Source organism: Pyxicephalus adspersus, chromosome 5 (genome assembly GCF_032062135.1).
Source record: "Pyxicephalus adspersus chromosome 5, UCB_Pads_2.0, whole genome shotgun sequence".
NCBI classification, from domain to species: domain Eukaryota; kingdom Metazoa; phylum Chordata; class Amphibia; order Anura; family Pyxicephalidae; genus Pyxicephalus; species Pyxicephalus adspersus.
Genome location: NC_092862.1, coordinates 97,033,344 through 97,055,004, shown reverse-complemented (window position 1 = coordinate 97,055,004; position 21,661 = coordinate 97,033,344). Strand labels below are relative to the sequence as shown.

The 21,661-nt window shown below is 35.7% G+C and overlaps 1 protein-coding gene across 1 annotated transcript in view; it reads right to left on the bottom strand.

The window, feature by feature from the left end:
* Positions 1-21,661, bottom strand: part of POU6F2 (POU class 6 homeobox 2) — a 229,238-nt gene that overhangs the window by 65,799 nt on the left and 141,778 nt on the right. The window contains exon 5 of the mRNA XM_072412222.1: positions 3,364-3,710. Coding sequence (XP_072268323.1) covers positions 3,364-3,710 — 347 coding nt within the window. The remainder of the gene's footprint in view (positions 1-3,363; positions 3,711-21,661) is intronic.

The window sequence follows — 21,661 nt, the reverse complement described above, 5'->3', positions numbered from 1 at the left end:
CAATTCTTGCAGACCTTGGATCTCAAAATATTAAATGGCACCTTTTCCAATTGATTTGTCCTAAGACCGAACAAGCATTATGACTATGTTGTGCTTACCTGCTGATGCCTATAATGAGATCTGCTTGGTCTGTGGATGTACTAGGATTAGGAAGTGAACAGGAAAATTCATGGCCACTCTGCTTCTAAAACTACAGAGATCAACTTTTTCCACTATGTTAAAAGCTAAAACTAGAACTATAAAAGCAGCACAACTTACACTTTTACTGTTATAGTACAAAATAAAAATATACCACATATATATATCAGAAAATAATACCAGTAAATTATTACACAATTTTAATTTTTATAGGCAAAATCAGCTAGTACTGAAGGTAACAACACTTACTCATATTCAAAACTGATATTTCGGCACTAAACAGGTGAACAATGGTTTTGGAGGACCCTTAGAGGAGGCCTTCCAATGTTTATGTGCATTACAAGGATAGTCATCTGATTTTAGTATAAAAGCAATAGTTGGCACTATAGGTTCAGGACTTGAAGTTGATGAACTTGACACTTCCTCAAATATGCCAGGTCCTCAGTGCTGAGAGCTCTTTAGCTGTATACCTGTAACAGGTGATTCTGAAATCTGGTGTTATGATTCTTGTTAAGACCCAGCGTGTTCCTCAACATTTAATTTTTTTAGGTTAGTATATCGGCTTTTGTTATAACCTTGGCTTGTTTATCTCCTGTGTTTCCTTTCTGACTGTCTAAAACTTTGCTGCCTACAAGTTGCTGACCTGGCCCATTCCCTATTCCTTACAGTATTCCTTCACTATCTTAGACTCCCTTTTCATCCAAATCTGTGACAGACACAATAGGCTTTTATTGAAAAATTATTATAAAAAATATTACTGTTACTTTTTTCCTTGGTTGACCAAATAAAAATCCATATGTTACCCCCCCCCCCCCCCACAATTGGCAGATTTGGCACAATTGGCACAATTAATATTTAATACAAAGGGTTCCTTAAGTTAATACATGGTCCCATACTCCCTACCAGCCAATACGTGTTGTGACAACAAGGTCAATGAATCCTGTTACCTTGTTGATCTGTGACTGGTCATATCTTTGAAAAGTCCATCCACACAAATCATTGAACATTTTTTCAAACCATATTTAACATGGACAGATCCTATTCTCCATACTTTTACATTTTCACAGTCAGGGTCTACTCACTAGATTTTTTTGTCACTAGTCAATTTTTGGAATATAAAAGCAAGTGTGAAGTTGATTTCACATTGAAAATCCAATTTTTGACATTTTGCTAATTTAATGTGCCAACTACCCAAGTTATTTGCAAAGCCCTATTGTTACCACAATTCTTCTACTTTCTGGAAAAGTCATGGGTACCAGTGGGAACATGTCACAAGCCGAAAAACACATACATTTTTTTTAAATCAAGGTAAAATTATGGTCTTTAAACATTAAATTTTAAAACATTTTTAAGCCGCCTGCCAACTTTTCAAGAACTTTACTAAGTAACTAAACATAGTATTGTGACCAAATTTGCTGGGGGTGTCAGAGGGGCTGTGGAATTATGCCCAAGTAAAACAAAAAAAAAAAATAAAAAAAAAAAAGCTGTCTTTTTTTTTTTTTTTTTTTTTTTTTAATAATGGGTTTTCCTGACTATATTTTACCTTTAACTTAAGGAAAACTGACATGGTTTTTTAAAATCTTTTTTTTTTAACTGGGGATACATTTCCACATGTCCTCCTGAAACTACCAGCAATTTTGGTCACAATACTATATTGAGAGGTTTTGCGATGTACAATGTAAATGATTTGTGTGGCATGGAAGCCAGGGATCAGGGAATCTAACCTGAAGAGCCATCAAGGTCATCAATGATCGACTCATTTGAAGCCATACAGGATCAAAGATTGCCATCCTTGTGCTCATGTTCTGTATAAGGCATTTTGGAGAAAAAAACTGACAACACTCTGAAGAAAATCAATGAACTAATGCTATCCTAAGGAAAATGAAACTTATTTTACTGAATTCACAAGAAATCTGTGTTATTTCCATTTAATAAAGATGTGACAAGAAATACTTCATGAATTTCAATGCACTGTTAGATGATTTGGGAGCGTTATTATTTGTTCATTTTAGGCGACTTTAAACCATTTCACCTAGGCAAGTTGCTTTCATTTAATTTCCTCTCTGCAGAAACAACAGTGTTCTGTATCTATGTAGAAATAATTGTTGTTATCCTTCAGAGTTTTTGAAACAAACAACATCATCCTTCTGAATTACTGTCTACTCTTGACAATCTTTGCATTGCTCTAAACTAATATCTTACAGACAGATTCTGAATAATGCAGAACGATAAAACTGGCAGAAGGCTAAAAAAAAAGAAGAAGTCAAAATTTCTTAAATAAGATTTAAGCTGTCAGATTTTGTCAGTGGTTGTCATTCTCTTAATATTACAACAAACTATTACAAACTGTCTGGTGCTCTTGATTTGTACATAAAAGAAAACATTTATTTAATATTAAAACATATATAATCACTTTGCGAGCCAATTTCTTATATTTTATTAAAAATTGCTCTTTCAATTGCAATTTCAATCTATAGTCAGCCATTCAGATTTCTCTTCTTTGCAGTTACTGCAGTTGTATTAAGTTACTTAGACAGGGGTTTGCCAAATAGCCATAGTTCTGCTCCTCTAGTGGGACTATTTAAAGCAATGACCTTGTGGATTCCTAACCCCCTGCTCCCACCCTTTTACCACACTGCTCTAGATCTTTTTCATCACTTTTTCTTTAAAAGTATAGGCTTCATGTTTTTTTAGTCCACCTCACCTTCAATCTGAATGCATTGCTTTTACAAAACTACTACGTATTTCATATTAGCAGACTACAAATTTCACCCGATTTAGTAGGTGAAGGTGCTTGTAAACACATTAAAGTATTCATCACTAGAATAACCAAGTGTGATACATTACTTATATTCCTACTTTAACTTATTAACTTATTAGTTACCTACCTGAATTTACATAAAGTAGTTCTCATTTATACTGGTACATTATATGGATCTGTCTCTTCACTCTTTATTTGATTACAGTTAGTAATTATGTATGTAAAATATATTTAATCTGTTATTGTGGCTTGAAAATCTTTTGTCAGAGCACAGGTATAAATGGAATGAGTGGCAAAAATGCATATATTCTTAAGAATGGACTGTAAGCATTCATTGGGTGGTGGAGCCATAAATTGCACACATTCCATGCTTGCAACAGAAAACAAAAAGTTGCATATTACCTTTAGAAGAAGTTTGACATTCTAGATAAACGTAATGCTAGAAATAAAAGGAATAGCTATACCTGCAGGGGATTTGGTGGAGTTATCGACGAAGGAAGGCCATGTCCTGGTGATTGATTAGGCTTCTGAGGAGAACTGCAGGGCTGTTGGCATGAAGCTAGTTGGTTCTGGCTTTTTGTCTGTGTTTGGTTTTGTTGCTGTTGCTGATGCTGATTAGGTTGCTGCTGGGACTGCTGTTGAGGAGGAGCCTGGGAAGGCTGCTGTTGGGATGATTGCTGATGTTGGTTTGTACTTTGCTGTTGTTGCTGCTGTTGCTGTCCTTGCTGTTGATGGTGATGTTGGTGATGATGCTGATGAAGCTGTTGTAGGTGCTGTAGCTGCTGAAGCTGTGTGTTAAGGGATGAGGTAGCTGCAAAGATAAATAACAATATGTTGACTAGGTTGCACAGATATATGCCTAAAAAGTTCACTATGCCAACAGCTTGATTTTTTTTTTTTGTTAACTTTTAGAGCCCAATGGACACCCCTAGAGGGATATAGTTTAGTCAATACACTGACAATATATTCAAGAGCTTACTATGTACTCTGCTAGATTATCAGAAGAAGTTTGCACCAACCAGATTTTTTCATATCAGATAATTTGCCTCAAACACTGCCACTGCTTTGGGTTTAACACTTTGGGCTACTGACCTAGGGTCTTCCTAGTGTGTCCTGCTTCCCCCTCTTTGATTGTAAGCTCTTCTGGGCAGGGTCCTTTTCTCATCTTGTGTCACTGTCTGTAATGTCTGCATAGTATGTTGGCACTTTATAAATACTGTTTATTAATATTAATAATAATAATATTAGTAACAATAAGATGGACGATGGGCGAAGAACGATCCTAATACAAGGAAAGGGGGAGAGTGCGCAGTCATTTTCCCCCTCCCCTTTCCATAAAGCGTAATGGTGCTGTATGTACAGTACTCGTTCATGCATCGTGCAGTGCTTAGTCGTTGGAAAGGATCGTGAAAGATCCTTTCCAATGACTATAACTAGCAGGGTGTTTGGTCTTCTTTACTTAGCTGATGAATGCAGCCACTGGTAATAGAAATACATTAACGTAGGTTTGCTTTGCTGCGCAATAAAGTTGTTGGAGGCTATGGGCTCCTAGTGGAGATCCAGTGCTATGGCATAAAAACTGTTTCAAAGGTTACTAAACATATACAGTTGTGTATGGTAAAAAGTATTAATACCACTTTGGGATAAAGTTTCAGAAACTTATATGGTAGCTTTCCACTTGTATGAGAAAGGTGCACGTTGTCCCTATTTACACAGTTATCTCTTGTTGATGACCAATACAAATCTAAAATACCCATGGACAGATATACAGGGGTGACAAAATATATTTTAATGCTTTTATTTGATTGTAAGCTCTTCTGGGCAGGGTCCTTTTCTCATCTTGTGTCACTGTCTGTATTGTCTGCATAATATGTTGGCGCTTTATAAATACTGTTTATTATTATTAATAATATTAATAATAATAATAATAATATTAGTAGTAACAATAATATGGTAACGGACAATGGACGAAGAACGATCCTAATACAAGGAAAGTTTTCCCCCTCCCCTTTCCATAGAGCAGAATGGTGCTGTATGTACAGTACTCGTTCATGCATCGTGCAGTGCTTAGTCGTTGGAAAGGATCGTGAAAGATCCTTTCCAATGACTATAATTGCACATGTGTATGCAGCTTAAGCTTATACAACACTGAAGACAGCACTGGGCCAAATAATACCTTTAAAGGAGTAAGTCACATGCTCTCCTATGCCCATTGGGGGTATTTTATTCACTCTTGGAAGCTAAACAGAGCAGCAAGGGTGTGAAGGAAATGTGAATATGTACTGCTGGGTAACAGGCACTTAAAGCAGCCTTGTACCAAAAACATAAGGTCTGCTGACACCCCTCACTCACCCAAGGTAAAAACCTACACAGATTTTCTCTCATCGGTATTAAAGTTGTTACCCTGTGTAACAGAATATCTTAGTAGGTTTTAAATATGCAATGTCAGATAACACCCAGTTAGAAACTATTTTTCATTGCCATTACTTGCCTAAATTATTCAGAGGCAGCTATACATGTCTGATTGTTTTTAATGGCTGTAGAAGAAAAAAAATTTTTGTTTCTTTGTTTCTTATTTAATAAGTAAAAAATGAAGCACTAGTGACAAAAATTCAAGTGTATATTTTACAATATACAATTTTATTTATTTTATTAACAGGAGTCAATTAAAGAGGTTAAACTGACTCGATGGCATACTACCTATAACAGACACATTTATCTCTTCTTAACTTCAATAAAAAAATATCTGCGACTCCCAAATTCTATATTTGAGAAAACATCTTTCCAGCAATATGTTTCTAATTTCTTTTCTTGCTGCAACGCTGAGGCCGTTGCCAGGCCTCAAACAGTCACTAAAAATATTTTCTCTATAAAGGTTAGAAAAATTCCCTGTGGTCAGCTCAGAAGCTTCTGAACTGTAGCACAATAAAGCCAGCTTTAGGGTATAAAGCCAACCTTCCAAGACAATAAAAAGAAAAGAAAACAAAAACTGGATCCCTCAAAGAGCAATAACAGCAATATCCCTCATCCCAAACTGCACGCCATTTCAGTGCAGAGTGAGGTTATCTGTGTTAGCAGGGTGTTTGCTCTTCTTTACTTAGCTGATGAATGCAGCCACTGGTAATAGAAATACATTAATGTAGGTTTGCTTTGCTGTGCAATAAAGTTGTTGGAGGCTATGGGATTTATGACAGAGGAGACAAGCACTGCCCCTTCTGCCTTAAAACAAACTTACCTGTTTGTTTGCAATCTTTTCTGTAATGTACACTAAGCTGCCCATGCACAATTCAGTGTATAATACTGTCATACCTGTCAGCTGGGAATGAATGAACTCCTGCACGCATGCACAGGTGTTATGTCATTACAGCCTGGCCAATGAAGATGGCTAAAGATCCTGAACCTGTAAGAGTATGGGTGAAGATAGAGATGCTCACTATGGAGCGAGCAGAGGTGAGCGTAGTTAAAAATGCAAGCAGGCATGTCTTTTTGCAGATGGGACATTGTCTGTCCATTCTACACAAAAATAACCTGTCTGCTCACAATGTTTTATTTTTGAAGTTTGTTCTGCTTTAGGGTGGAAGTAATTCCTCTGCTGGCGTTTAGGGTTTTGCCATAAAGAACAAAAATGCATATTTGCACAAATATGGCACATTTACCTGCCAAGGTGCCCCCCTGCAATGTCCCCTGCATTGTGATGTCCCCTGTAGCACTATAACTTGGTTTTCTTTTCGAAACTTGGCACTGCTGAATGTACACAGCAATGTCATAACAGACAGGCATAAGGGTTTATGTCAGAAGAGACTTAATCGTCCCTCCCGTCAGTAAAAAAGCCTCAGGAATTTTTTTACTAAATTGACTCTTATTTGATAAAAAAAATAATGCTTCTAGTAAATGTATCTAAGTTTGGCTTGCTTTAGGCCTCATGTAATCCCCAGTATACAGATAGAAAAATAGAAGGGCAGAGATAGATGCCAATCAGGCTATGCTGCATGCGCATGTGCTGAAAAACCAAACATGCTGACAGAAGGATAAAGGAGTACCTGATGGAGAAGATGATGATCTAAGGTAAGGTTACCAACCTGCCTATGCTGTCTGGCAAGGTCATGTAAATCTCAAAATTGGGCAGGAATAGAAACCCTGTGTGTTGCCTGCGCTTTCATTGGTTTTCCACACCATTATAACTTCTTAATACAGAAGTATTTAGTACCTGAAAGTTCCTGAAATGGTTTAAATAATTACATCCACTACATTCTGAAGCTTGTGTCAACAAGAAATGTGCTGCATTTAGCTTTCCCAGCTGTAAGGAGATTTTTTTGTTGATTAAAAGAGAGGAGAAGATAAGCTAGGTAAATAAAATGAAGCTTCTGGGTGACCCCTGCATTGATCGTAAGCAACAGAACGCTTTTTTCTTACATGTACAGGGAATGCCATAACCATGTATAACAGCTGCAAACAGAACTAACTGCACTGTGGAATGGGGGAAATTGTGTCTTTTACATAGTTGACATAGCTTTGAGACAAAAGTAGGTAGGATATAATAATATATATATTATATAATAAATAATATAAAAAGTTATATATATATAAATAATAAAAATAGAATATATAACAAAATAATATAATAAAATGTATATATATATATGTTATATATAATATATAATAAAGAGTTGGGTGACAGATTTTTATTGTATGTTATGCCAAAACATTTTATTGTACTTAATACAGAATTTACAAAATTATAATAAATGTAAACTTGTAAATAATATTTAAAAAAAAAACAACAAAGTATTGATATTCAATTTGGTCCCCATTTTCAGCTGCCATAATTTTTAGCTAGTTTGTATTCTCATGTTTGTTTGACTTTGGCAGGGACAATAAGAAATTCTGTAAATCATTAAAAAAATGTCTAATATTGGGTAAAAATATTTTTATGGGGACCATTGACTGCCATGTATTTGAGGATTTTGTTTTCCACTATATATGATTTACTGAGCATTTTCTTCCCATGAACCCAGTTTTCCAGTGGCTTTATACCCGCGGGACAGTGCTGACAGATGGATTAGGGGGGCTGGCCCCCTGCAAGGTAATTTTGTAAGGAAAAAAGAAATTTAGCTATTTTACTACCTTCTGTGTAATTTGTAATCCACTGGTGATGTGATGAAAGTCCCCAGAACCTCGTCACCGACCATAATCACATACCAAGAATGGGTTGGAAGAGGGAGTGAAGTTGAAAAAGAAGTAGAAGAAGGGAATGTGAAGGAGTGGAAGAAGAGGTAAATAGTTCTGATTCGGGGAAGGGTGGAAAGCCTACAACCATAGAATTTTGCACTTAATATTTGCATATTGCGCATGCAACTATGCATCTAGTGCTCTGACGAGGATAAAATAAATATTAAAAAACCTGGCTGGGAGTGGCTGTTAGAAGAAGGATTGCATTGTGAAAGAGGAGGAAGTGCAGATGAGCATGGTCTTTCCTGTGTACTGCCAAACCACAGCATCCATGTGAAATCATAAAGAAAAAGTAAAAATAACAAAAACATATCAAAGGTATTAAAATAGAAATGTAAAAAATCACAAGTAAATAAAGACAGCTTGAATCTCCCACTTTGGGGCTACCTTGGTAGGAATTTTCTACTAGATTATATGGTAGAGGTTGCAGGGCACAAAGTATAGACAAAGAAGGGATTTGGGGTGGTTAAATTGTTAATTTGAACCTCCAGATGACAGCTAATGGCATCTGAATATACACATTTCTTAATTTATCTTATCTTATACATTAGGCACAAAGATGGCAAATCATTCTATGTTCAATGCATTCTGCAAAAAAGGAACCCCAACATATGTATTGAACATGGATGTATAGAGAACAAAGACATCTATCTACTCATGTTAACCTACAAGAAAAGTCTACCGGTTAATGTCTGCTCTTCTGCACATTTTTTTATGTAAATTAAGTCCAAGAGCTTAATAAGAATGTGCCTTATTAGCAGGTTAGAATTTTAACTTTAATTCAGGCTACAGTTGTAAAAAATATTCTGTCAATGTAAAATTACATTTTCATATTTTTCTTTTATAAAGTCAATATAAACATCCAATGCTTCCATTTATTTTGTTGTCACAGATGATTCTTCTAAGTAGCAGTCAGTGGACTATTCAGAACAAAGGAACTGAGAGAGAGAAAAAATGCCAGTCATCTCATTCCCATCTACTGATCAGACAGACAAAAGTATTGTGGACAATGGAATATTGAGTGAACGTATTCCACCCTTGTTCTCTTTCTTTCATGTAAAGCGTGTATTCAATGCAACTGGCTGCTCCCAGACATTTATCTTCTTATGCCATGTATTAAATGGGATAAAGAAGCACAAAATGGGAATTGTAAAATTCCGGAGTCAAATGTGAGTGGCATAGCCATAATTCTTTATGAAGTAGCAGGTAAGATTGATTGTCAGGGGTCGAAAGGCGAGGTCAAACTTGGCTTATTCGTCAGCTGAATGTCATTTTTGTTTTCCCTGTCACTAGATAGCTTTAAAAAAAAATGCAACTCCTTCGTCATTATCTTTGACTTGGCTGCTTTCTTTCCTGCTTCCCTGCCATCCAGTATTAATGAAACCATGCTTCAAACCCGGCCTTTATCTTAGAGGCTTTCTTTTACGTATGTCTTTTGCCATTATAACACTGTAGCATGTGGTGCTTTTGTGGTCAGTTTTGTTCGTTATAGTTTTGCAACAGTACATATATGAATGGAACATCATAGGATGCTTTTCTTTTTTAATTAAGCCTCCTTAAGTGGTGATTTGGGATAAAATTCCAAAGGGGTGTGCATTCATAATTTATATTAATTAGTATTTACAGTCTACATAAACCTAATGCATACATTATTTATGTTGTTGTACATGATCCTGGATAGTTAAATCCTAATATATGAATGTACATTATATATATTCTGCTTTTGGGTTATTATTGACTGCAAAGTATAGCCAGAAATGCTTCCTTTCCTAGGTTGGCAGTGGTGTCACCCTCTTTTTGGCACGCCTACATTGGTCTACAGGCAGCCTTGCCAATGTACAGTGTACTGGCATAATATGCCATTGTTACTGCAGCAACAAATTTCAGCTGGAACATACAGATACTCCCCGAGTTACGATGGTTCAAGTTACGATATTTTGAACTTACAATGACGATACTGATACAGAAGTTTCGCCTGGAAGGCAAAACCTAACCGTATGCGTTACGATACATTGGGAACAATGCTGGGATGTACACATCTCTGGCCTTGTGAGATGCCTCACTCTCACCAGCGATCAACAAAATTACAGTATGCAGTACTACTCTATACTGATCAACATTCTTTGAGACTCATGGGTAGGCGAGGCCATTTTCCGACTTACGGTATTTTCAAGTTACGATAGACTCGTCATAACGCATCTCCATTGTAACTCAACGACTACCTGTATATACATACATATTACATGAGCAGATGTGAGTACAGTGTACACATTCTACAATAACTACTGTACATGCAGAACCATACTACCCAGATACAGACGGAGGTCAAATTGCTTGGTGGCGTAAAAGGACACCGGTGTTAAATAAAAAGTATAGTACACCCACTTTGGGGAGTTCCCACAGGGAATGCCACCCAATCAGATCAGTTGGTTGTGCAGCCACAACTTCCTTAGAGTAGGGGACCATATTTCTGGATGGAATATACTGAGCTTTAACCAAGTAAAGACCTGCCCATTCTGAATATTTCCGATATGCCCAGGTTTACTCCTTTGTAAGTTCCAAAATGTCTCAGGATCAAACTCAATACTGCAAAACAGCATTCAAGAGCACTTGCAAGCCTGTGGCCTATTCAGCTGGGCAGAGCTTGATTCTTTTCTCAGCATTGTCGCCCTCCCCCTCCATACTCCTATATATGAAGGCCTGGGGAAGGGATATGCACCAATCATGGGAATTGGAGGAATAAACCGAGGTGGCCTGTAACATATCGAAAGTATCTCTTAATGTTGATCTGGTCAAAATGAATTACAAAGTATTACTATGCTGGTACCTAGTCCCCACCAAGAATGCTCAGTGCTTCCCAGGTTCCTCCGCCCTCTGTTTCAGGGGTTGCGGGGGCGTGGGGGACATGAAGCATATCTGGTGGGCTTGCACAGGAATATTGGGGAAAGTATTTGACCTTATTACTCAGGTGCTACAAACACCCTTATCTCCTTGTCTGGAGGGCACTCCCCTGAGGAAAATTGATATACCCTTGCCAAAATATGTTAGGAAATATGTTAGGCCAGAACTGGCACGGGCTTGGAAATCACCATCAATACCAATGGCTTTGTGGATTGAACATTGCTCCTCAGCTCAGTCTCCTTCTTTGTGTGGACACCCTTTCCTCCCAATTTGTCACTATTCTGTAATTTTTTTTCTTTCTGTTAAACAGGATTTCTGTTAACGGGTCTGCCATAAGTTTTTTGGATGTATGACTGCATGTTCATTGATAGGTTACTTCGTATACTGCTGCATTACTTATGCATTTACCATCCCCGTCTTCTTGTATTTAAATTCTTTTTGTTAATTATGCTTTTTTTCTGAATAAAAATTTATTGAAATAAAAAAAAGTAAATTACACATGTTCACACACGAAACAATAAATGGGCTGCTGAAATAAATTTTCTGGGTTAAAGGCAACATTTTACAAGTGAATATTTTGGCCTTTTAGTCTATTATTCCAATAGAAAGTTTCAACTCTCAGTTTTGCTTCAGGCACATGGTTTTTAATGACTCTATATTTTCTTATAAATCAGTAGTACAAAAAAAGCATTTTGAAGAAAGAAATTTATTGATCTTGGAAATATTTTTGCACTTCTATGAAGAGAATAAACTAAAAAATAAAAGTGTTTTTTGGGGGGAGGGGGGGACAAATAATGTGCATTTATTAATTTACACATGTACATAAATAATGTAATAAATACATGTACAATTTATTATTCTTCAAATGCAGAATACAAAAAAATAATATGAATGCAGTTCTTTTCTTTAAAAATGGATATGGAATGTTAAGTGTTATTTCACTATTTAATACAGTATTGGAGTTTCCATGTATTCATAGTGTGCATTAAAATACAAGTTTCAAGCAAAAATAGAATTTTAAGCAAAAGTCTCAGTGGGCCCCAATGATCCCATGGGCTGTTTGTGAAAAGATGATAAAGTGATCTTTATCACCAAGTTTCCATGTATATGGATGTGATTAGTGTCCTTTGGGACTTTCAAAACCGCTTTTCATCCTACTCTTCGTTTGCTTATAACAAATCAATTGAATGCATTATTCATGTAAGGTTAGAGCTACCCTTGCTAGTTATTTGCGTTTTTCACAACATCATTATTACATTGAGTTAAAAATAACTGCAAAAATTAAAGTTGAATTCCAGGAATACAAAAAAGTATGTATTCATGAAAACATGATTTAATGCAATACAATTTCAACACAAATAGTCTAAATACCAGAATATGATAATGATTTTAGGTTCTTGTACTTTCTAGAATAGCAGCACCCAATCTGGGAAGAGGAAGAACATGTTATAAGCCAATCATCTTCTGTGTGGTGGCAGGAAATGTAATAAGACAGAGCAGTATGAGTACAGGAATAACATTGGCAGTCTGATGACCCTACTGTCTGGTAGACTAGGATTGTGTTCTAACAAATGTTTCTGAAAAACTTTGCTGCTTCATTGAGGTCAAGGATCTGATTTAGCTGTTTTGGTAAGGTAATCTGGATAACAAATTTGGCAGCCCAGAACCATATTTAGCAGGAAAGTTTTCATATAAGCATTTTTACTGTGTATTTAGTGACTTGCTTTTAGCTCAGCTTTAAAGCAGAACTAAACTCACTCAATTACTGGCACCAATATCTTAAGTGAGTCTTTTTATGGGTGTGGATCTTTGGCTGTCACAATTAGCCAGGTGGGAATTATGTTTTTTCCCACATGCACATGGGGGTTTATATATTCTTGGAAGCTAGCTATGCCAGGCTCATACACTAAGTTGCACATTCAAGAGAAGATTGCAAACAGGCAGGTAAGTTTGTTGCATTGCAGAAGAAACATAGCATTTTTTTTTCTTTTCATTTTAAATATAAAAATAAAGAAATATTTTATTAACATATAAATTAGATATATGAGCAGCTACAGTGAGTTATAATGTTTAATATGTTGATATGATAGTATTCTTTGCAACTCCATCCATGATGTACAAACCACCAAAAAGACGTATGCCTAAATGAGTATGTTTGAAGTGGCAAGTCTATTTTTTTTTAAATATTCTTTTAGTTGAGGGAAAAGAAGAAAAAAGTGGTTAATTAATTAAACTTGTAATCTTAATTGATTAACTTTTACAAATGTGGCAACGATATTTTAAGTGACCATGATAAAACATAAAGAGAAAGAATTTCCCCAAAATCTATATCAGTTAAAATCCTAACCAATGAAAACAATATGTAGTTAACAGAAGAGACTAGAAAAAAATACAACTGACAGGGAAAAATGGTGAATGTCAAATTGCAGGTACTTATACTAATTAGTATTGAAGGCTGCCTATTGCTCATTCACAACAAAATGTAATGCACAGAAATCACACATTATGATTTATATTATTATTATATATTATATTATATTTATAATATGCATCGCATATTAGGCAGCCCATTAATTTTAAATAGGCTGTTCTACATGCAGGTACATTGCATGTGTTAAGACATACCTTATAGTGCACGTTGTAGAGTAATGTGGTACATAAATATTAAAGGAAACATGTAATTGGTTTTATTTACAGAAGAGACCGATATAAACATCCACATCAATTATACATTTTCCCATATTCTTCAAATGAAGTGCTAAAAATGACTAAAGTAAAAATTACTAATAAAAGGCAACCTGAGTATTACCAACTATACAAGCTTTATCACAATAAAAGGCCAACAATGTATATTAAGTCTAATAAATTAGAGTAAAGAGTAAAGTAGAGTAGAGTAGAGTAAAGTAGAAAATGAGGACCAAAAAAATCTCTGGTTGGTTGCTCACAGGGCGGAATATACAGCTCATAATTTTTACTGGTTTTTAAGTCAGCATTCAGAGTTGGTTATCCTAATAAAAATTGCAGAGTTTAACCACACATAGAACAGTGGGGGAAGGGCACTACTATAAAGTTAATTGGAGGGATAGCAAAGATCTGTTTCCCCCTAAACTCCCTACGGGCACTTGTAATTAATTTGATCTTCTTCAGTCATTAAGCCAAACTCATAGTGTGTTCATCTCACTGTGGTCTATTAATTCACCGGAGATCATTTCTCAGGAATCATTTAGTTAAGCAGCACTGCTGGATTACATTTAAAACTCCTAAAATGGCTTGTATTGATGTGTCTTTATGAACATTCACTTCTGTAGAGACCATTCTCAAATACCCAGGCTCATGGGATAACTGTCTGTTAATATACAGAGCATGTATCACTGGGGATACACAGTTAAATTAAAAATAGCTAGAAAGATGACATTAGTCACTGCTTATCAATCTTAAATGTATCCACTGCATCATTCTCATAAATGGCTATTTTTCTAGTTTTACTTCAGGAAACTATTTATAATTTTTTTACAGCATATGTTGCACACAATTAGGTAATAGTGGTATGTAAAAAGCTGTATACAACTGTAAATAAATCAAATATCAAGAGTTATCTTATATGGATGATTAAAGGAAACATATGATAGTTATATGCATTCAGAATAATAGTTTTTTTTTACTTTTTGCTAGGTTTGCTGGATCACCCAGGTTCACTGATGAAGATGTATAAATCAGGCCCACTGAGTCAACTATGCAGAAAATCTACATTATATCAAAGTGGGCTTGAGGAAAATGAGAGGCCAGCTGCCAAAAGTTTACGCTGAAGTAGAAATTAATCACGCAACATATTATTAACCAAAAGCACACTAGAAAATCCACAAAGAAATGGCTCAAAAAGAAACAAATAAGTAATAGGGGGTCTAGTCAATGCCCTAATTTGAATCCTATTAAGTTGTAGATGATTTAAAACAGTGAATGGCAGGAAATGCATAAGGTGTTGTAAGTGAAACAATTGTCCAATCAAAGATTGGGCTTAATGTAATACACTGATGGAAAGTTCTATAAAATGTCTTCTAGAAGTAACTTCTACTAAAGGGGGGAATAACAACTTATGGAGCCAAGGGTGTACTTACTTTTTTGCATAGTACACCACTACTATGGTACACTACTAATGATATAGTTGTTAGTTAAATATTTGAATACATGTCTTTATTCAAGTATATCATCTTTATCTGTAGGCCCTGTTTGGATAAAGCGCTGATGTTTAGTTGTTGCAATGTATTTTATATATTCCATCAGGGTGTACAAAATTTTTCACATATAGTCATGTATGTAAAGCTACTGACTGTATTTATTTTAAAATAATACTATTGGAACAGACAAAAGTTTGTATACAGTACTGCTCCATGGTACGTCATATTAAATGACCCAGATCGGACTTTTTTTTCGCCACAGCGCAAACGGTCACTATTAATGGTGTGAATACAATATCTCCGTATGTCTTTTATTTTGTAGTGCTATTTTAATTTCCTTTTTTTCTCATATCATCTTTTTTGACATAGGGTTCATATTAAAATTTATAAACTCTGAGACTTTATATTTACAAAATAATTGGAATTCCCATTTTCTACATTTGTTTGTACTCTGCAAAGCTAAAAATCTTTTATTTCAACCTTACATACTTCAGGTGTACTTACTGAATGTGCTTTCATGACAAGATGAGACAAATTGCTGCTATCTTCTTTAATTTGATCTGTAGCAGATGAGTTGAACAGCCATCCTACCCGCTTGTGAACTGGACTTGTTTTCAGCCAAATAAAGAAAAGGTGGAAACTCAGGTCACTGATTATCTAGACTATCGTTCCCATTGTCAGAACAGCTTTAAGCACAGAGCAGGATACTTGCTAGTATAAGTCGTAAATGTAAGGGTAATTTTGTTAAGTGTGTTTTTTTCAATGCAATGGATAATACATGGAAAAAACAAAAGATAGAAAACACAGGTTCATAGTTTTCTTTAGACTGAAAGTTAATGTATAATTTATAAGAATCAGCAGTTAATGATGATATTTGACTATCTAAAGTAAAATAAGTTGTTAGAAAGAAACATTTGCATATAGAACTTCTCTTTTATAACATTAGTTAAAACCCTGTCCTATTCAGTAACTCTAAATCATTTAAAGTTAACCTAGGCTGCCATAAAATCCCAAATTAATTCAGCTCAGTATTTATTTATCCCATCATTATTAATAATAAAACCAAAAAAGAAACTTGCAATCTACTTAACATAGGAGCTAAGAGTGAGGGAGGGAGAAGCATCACAAGCAGCCAGGTAGGTATGCTTACTAACAAAAATATTCTGATGAGAGGAGAAAGCAGAGTGACAAAAAGATGGGCTCAATGTGAAACAATATGCTGTGGACTGGAGAAATAAAGATGGAATAGGGAGTTTATGAGGGAAAATCCACAAACTTTTGAAAGGGTTTTAGCATGAAAGAGTGGTCATATAATTTCACCAAGTCAATTTCAGAGACTGGTGGATAGTTATGAAAAATATCTAGAGCATTTTTATTTAATAAACAATGCAATACTAGCTTTTCAGGTCATGGATGCATTTTGCTTTTCCACAATACACCATCACATCTACCCTTTAAATATATAATATTATATATAAAATAAATAAATAATATAAAATATTTAAATATTTTTCCTACAAAATATGTTTGGGAAAGCAGTTTTCTTGTATATATTTATATATATATATATATATCATTCAGATTTTTTTCATGTATATCATGTTTAACTGTAGGTGTGGTACAAATAAAAAACAAATGTTTGCCTATTATTAATATTATCATACAGAATTTATATAGCGCCATCATATTACACAGCGCTGTACAAAGTGCATAGTCATGTCACTAGCTGTCCCTCAAAGGAGCTCACAATCTAATGTCCTACTTCAGTCATATGTCTTTTAATACAATCTAAGGTCAATTTTGGGGGGTAGCCAATTCATCTAACTGCATGTTTTTGGAATGTGGAGGGAAACCGGAGAACCTGGAGGAAACCCATGCAAACACAGGTAGAATCTGCAAACTCCATGCAGATAGTGTCCTAGCCGACATTCCAACTGGGACCTAGCGCAGCAAAGGCCGGAGCACTTTTTTCTGAGCCACCGTGCTGCCTGTTAAAATATATGGAAAAAAGCCAACACACTCCATAGTGTGTACATTTTGACTGTAGGTAGGGAAAGACAGTCTGTTTGAGATACTTATCACAAAGTTCGCCAGGATTGTATAAGTGATCCTTGAATCTCTTCAGGATCCTTTTTAAAGATTAGTCCATACAACATTATGAGATCGCTGTTGTTGATCAATAGGGTTTGCTATGGGATTAGAACCTTAGAAAGGTCACACAAGATGGGAAACAAAATACAACACAGATATACCATCTTACCATTATTCTAAATAAATGACTCCTCAGGTACAAAAGCCCCTAACACAATTCTTATTTGTCCACTGGATATAAAATATATATGTTTTTTTTTTTTTTTTAATTTTAAATTTGTATTGGGTTTTAACAAATTACAGCAAATAAAAAAAATATAAACAAACATTAAAAAAAAGTAAACAATAAATACACAACAATATACAATGGCATACAAAATTCAGCAAAACTCCAAATGGCTAGAGTAACAATATCCTATATATCAGTGTATCTTCCTGTAGCTGTGGAGGGTAAAAATCTTTCCCAGAAGTTCCAATTTACATGAAACTTATGTGATTGAAATCTACTATAAGCTAGAGAACGCTCATAATAATAATTTGTATGTATCATTTGCATTATTTCAGACATATTAGGTGTTGTAGCGTGATTCCATTTAGTTACTATGGAGAGTCGAGCCGCAATAAAAATATGTGTGACTATGGTTCGGTAGCAACTTGGGAATCTATCCATTCCTAGATTTAGTAATGCTAATGCCGCATCAGGTCTGGTTAAACATCCTGTCCCGTTGATACTAAAAGAAAAATAGAGTTCCAAAAACTACGTATGTTTTTACACTCCCAAAACATATGTACATAAGTGCACAATTCACCACATTTCCTCCAACATTGAGGCAAATATTGTGGTACATACTTAGAAAGTCTATATGGTGTTCTATACCATCGACATAAAATCTTTTGGTCGTTTTCCCAATGGGAGATACATTTAGATGCCATGGAATTAGAATAAATTGCCGTTTTCCATTGGGAGAGTGAGAAAGAAAGTTGGAAATCTTGCTCCCAAATAGAGAAAACATAAAGTCTCCTTCAGAAGCCTTTATTTTGGATTAAGTTATAATATACAGAGATGCCTCCTTTGCAAAGATTGCTATTTTGACATCTTTTCCAAAACACTACTGGTACAGTAATTTCCTTGTCAGAAAGTGATGCTCGTAAATGATTCATCTGAAATACTTTATAATTATTTAGAAAGGTATGAAAGGTCGGTAAATCTGTAACATATTTATATCCCAACTCATACCAGGATTGGATATTAAAATTGGGTATAGGGAGCTCAAAAAATTGCAACGGAACTGGGGTTAAAACCGATTCTGTATCTATACATTTTTTACTTTGAAGTTTCTTCCAGATAAATACCATAGCTTCTATTGGGGGTAAGATCAAATGCGATCTAATTATTGAACATGAGTTAGCCATTAAGAAAGCCAAATAGTTACCTGTAGGTATATACATTCTTTCAATATCCAGCCATCTTTTATTAATATTCGGTTTTAAACAAAGCTCCAAATGGTCCATCAATGACGCCAAATAATAATCTATTAGATAGGGTACCCCCATATAAATGTTTTTTTTTTAAACAGTGTTCCCTAAGAGCATGTGCGAGATCGGGAATGCGCAGAAGAGGCAGCCCAAAGTCTACTGGCATACGTGACGTATGTATTCCAGGAGGCTCTAGGTTTCCCCTTCAGTCTAAGGTTCAGTAAACAGTGTGATTGCCCTTTGAGAATTCTAATGCTCTGTGTAAACAACTATTACAAGGACCACCTCCAGGATCCATGTGCATAGATGGGAAATGGTTGGGCTTACAGAGAATATTGACAGTAAGCTTTGTCCATCGTCCACAAGAAGAAATAAAGATGGCAAATATGTCAGGAAAAACATGTTTCTTTAGCACTTCTCTGATACATTGGTAGACCCTCTATTATGGTCACTTACTACTGTAACCTACTGGACTGCTAGAGGCCACCATGAGTACTGCTTTCATGGATGAATGGGACATTACGCAGTAGGGCTGCACTGCAAAGATCATTGGATCAAGGAGAGAGGTAAGTATTTGTCCTGATAGGCAGCCTTATGAGCGGAGGGGAGTTATTAAGGGACGATTCTACAATAGTACAGTTGTCTGTAAACCATACAACACTTTCCCTTTGACTCTGACATAAAAGCATGTGTAAATGTGTAAATCTATCTGTCTCTCCTTGGAATAAACACTAACTCCTACTGTTACTGAAAATGATCACCAAAAGTCATTTCCAGCACCATAGCTGAGCATCTGGAAATAGATTTACCTCAAAGCTGGGGCATCCAGCTCTTAGAAATAAATGGCAATGCTTGCAAAGGTCTTTTTTGGTGAACAAAAATAAAAGCAAAGACCTTGTGGTGCCTGCATAAAGAAACAGGCAAGAGAAATATATATAATGTCAGCAAATGTTTACATAAAATACATTTAACCGAGGAGTTGACATATTATCTGTACCTATACAAAAGCAAGGAAAAAATCCAAATGCAAAGCAAGGAAATACGTGATTCATTATTCAGTATTCACCAAATTATTAGAAAATCAAACTCTGTGAGTCACACAGTATTGAAAGAAGCTGCACACATATGCCTCTGACATTGGTATCTATGATGAAGATGTGGCATACTCTATTAATAGTAACATTTCCAGAATGTGTTGCAGGATAATAAATTGATAGCCTGCAGTACAATAATCGATAACTTTATCTTTATCAGTGTGTTGTGGGCCTGTCCAGTGTTTCTTCTGGGTAATCAGGCTCTTTTGATGAAGTGATTACTAGGTAATGCTATCAATGAGCTATCAAGATTAAACAAGTCCCTTAGCTTTTGGTGCAATTTCAGTGAAAAATGAATATGTTCCTCAGGCTCTAGAACAATCACTGAACATGATCACAAACAGTTTGAGAAAACAAGATGAATTTTAGTTGAATACAGCAATTATAACCAAGTGTTTATTTCAAACCCTTACGGAACTGTGGCTTATGCTACATTCCCGATTGTCCAGATAAGGGGCTGTGAGAACATGTCTCTGTCAAATAGTGCTGTATCTCTGATAGGGATACTGTCAATTTCTCTATTTATCATTAGCCATATATGTGGTGGATATGTTCCATGCCACAGGCCTTTTATTCTTTTAACTATTATTCTACAAGGGGGAGTGATAAAAGATATCTGTCAGCAAAATGCTACAAGAAGTATGCAATATATTGAATTTTTGTTTGTTAGGGACGCTTCTGTTGGACAAAAACAGAGCTGTACAATTAAACTTGGTTTCATTAAACCTGAATGACAATTGTTGCATTCTACATACAATGTGTAATGTGTAAATTGGGGAGTATTTGGATGTAGGATCAGGAACTCTGACTGGGTTTGATCAACAAACTGTTTCATAATTCTTGCTCAAGAGAGGCATTGGAGGGATCTTGGTCTTACCAACGACTGCCCAATGCATGAACGAGTGCTGTACTTACAGCACCATTCTGCTCTATGGATGGGGGGGGGGGAGAACGATGGAGCGACACCCTGCTGTGCGCTCTCCTCCTTCACTTGCATCACGATCGTTTGTCTTTCGAAGTCCATCGTCCGTGGATCCGCCAAGATGGTCTTTTGGATGATGGACGACGGGCACTGTACACACGCCAGATTCTCCTCTGATATCGGCCCTGAGCTGATTATCAGACGAGAACCATTGCAAGTGTGTACGTAACCTATGGATCAGTGGGATAAATGCCTCTCTAGAGCATTCACATTTTTATAGTGCATAAAATCCTGTTCTGTGAAAGTAAGAGGTATTCTTTAGTACTTTGCTATCGAAACTCTCAAAATATTTTGTCAACATAGTAGTATATGTCTAGGGTTAGGTATTCACATAACTATCCCATGGGAAGCTGTTACCTTGAAATTCTTTTACTATTAGAAATGTATTTTTTTTTTTTTTTTTATCCGTTGTAAATTTGAATATATTACATACATAAATAATGGGCACAAAGTAAAACGTTGGTTTGGTTTGCCTTGGAGGTGCTTCTACCAAGGAGCTGGGTGAATGCAAGCAACAGGCCTGAGTTCTGAAAAAACGGTGACATTTCTAGAATGTAAATGTGCCAATGCACTGCTCTGCCTACAGCCTTGTATGTGCAGTGTGAGATTATCTAAGGCTTTGTTGACAATGATTGCTAGTCTCAAAGGATGAAGAAAAAGCTTCAACTAAGAATCTACAGTGCAAAATTTTTGCTTCTTCCTCATTTATTTTGTGGATTTGTGTTTTTTCTACCACTTCCAAATCTGCTTGAAAATCACCACTAGTAAACAAGGAGCCAGTTCTGCCATAAGGAGTCAGGAAATCCCTATACTT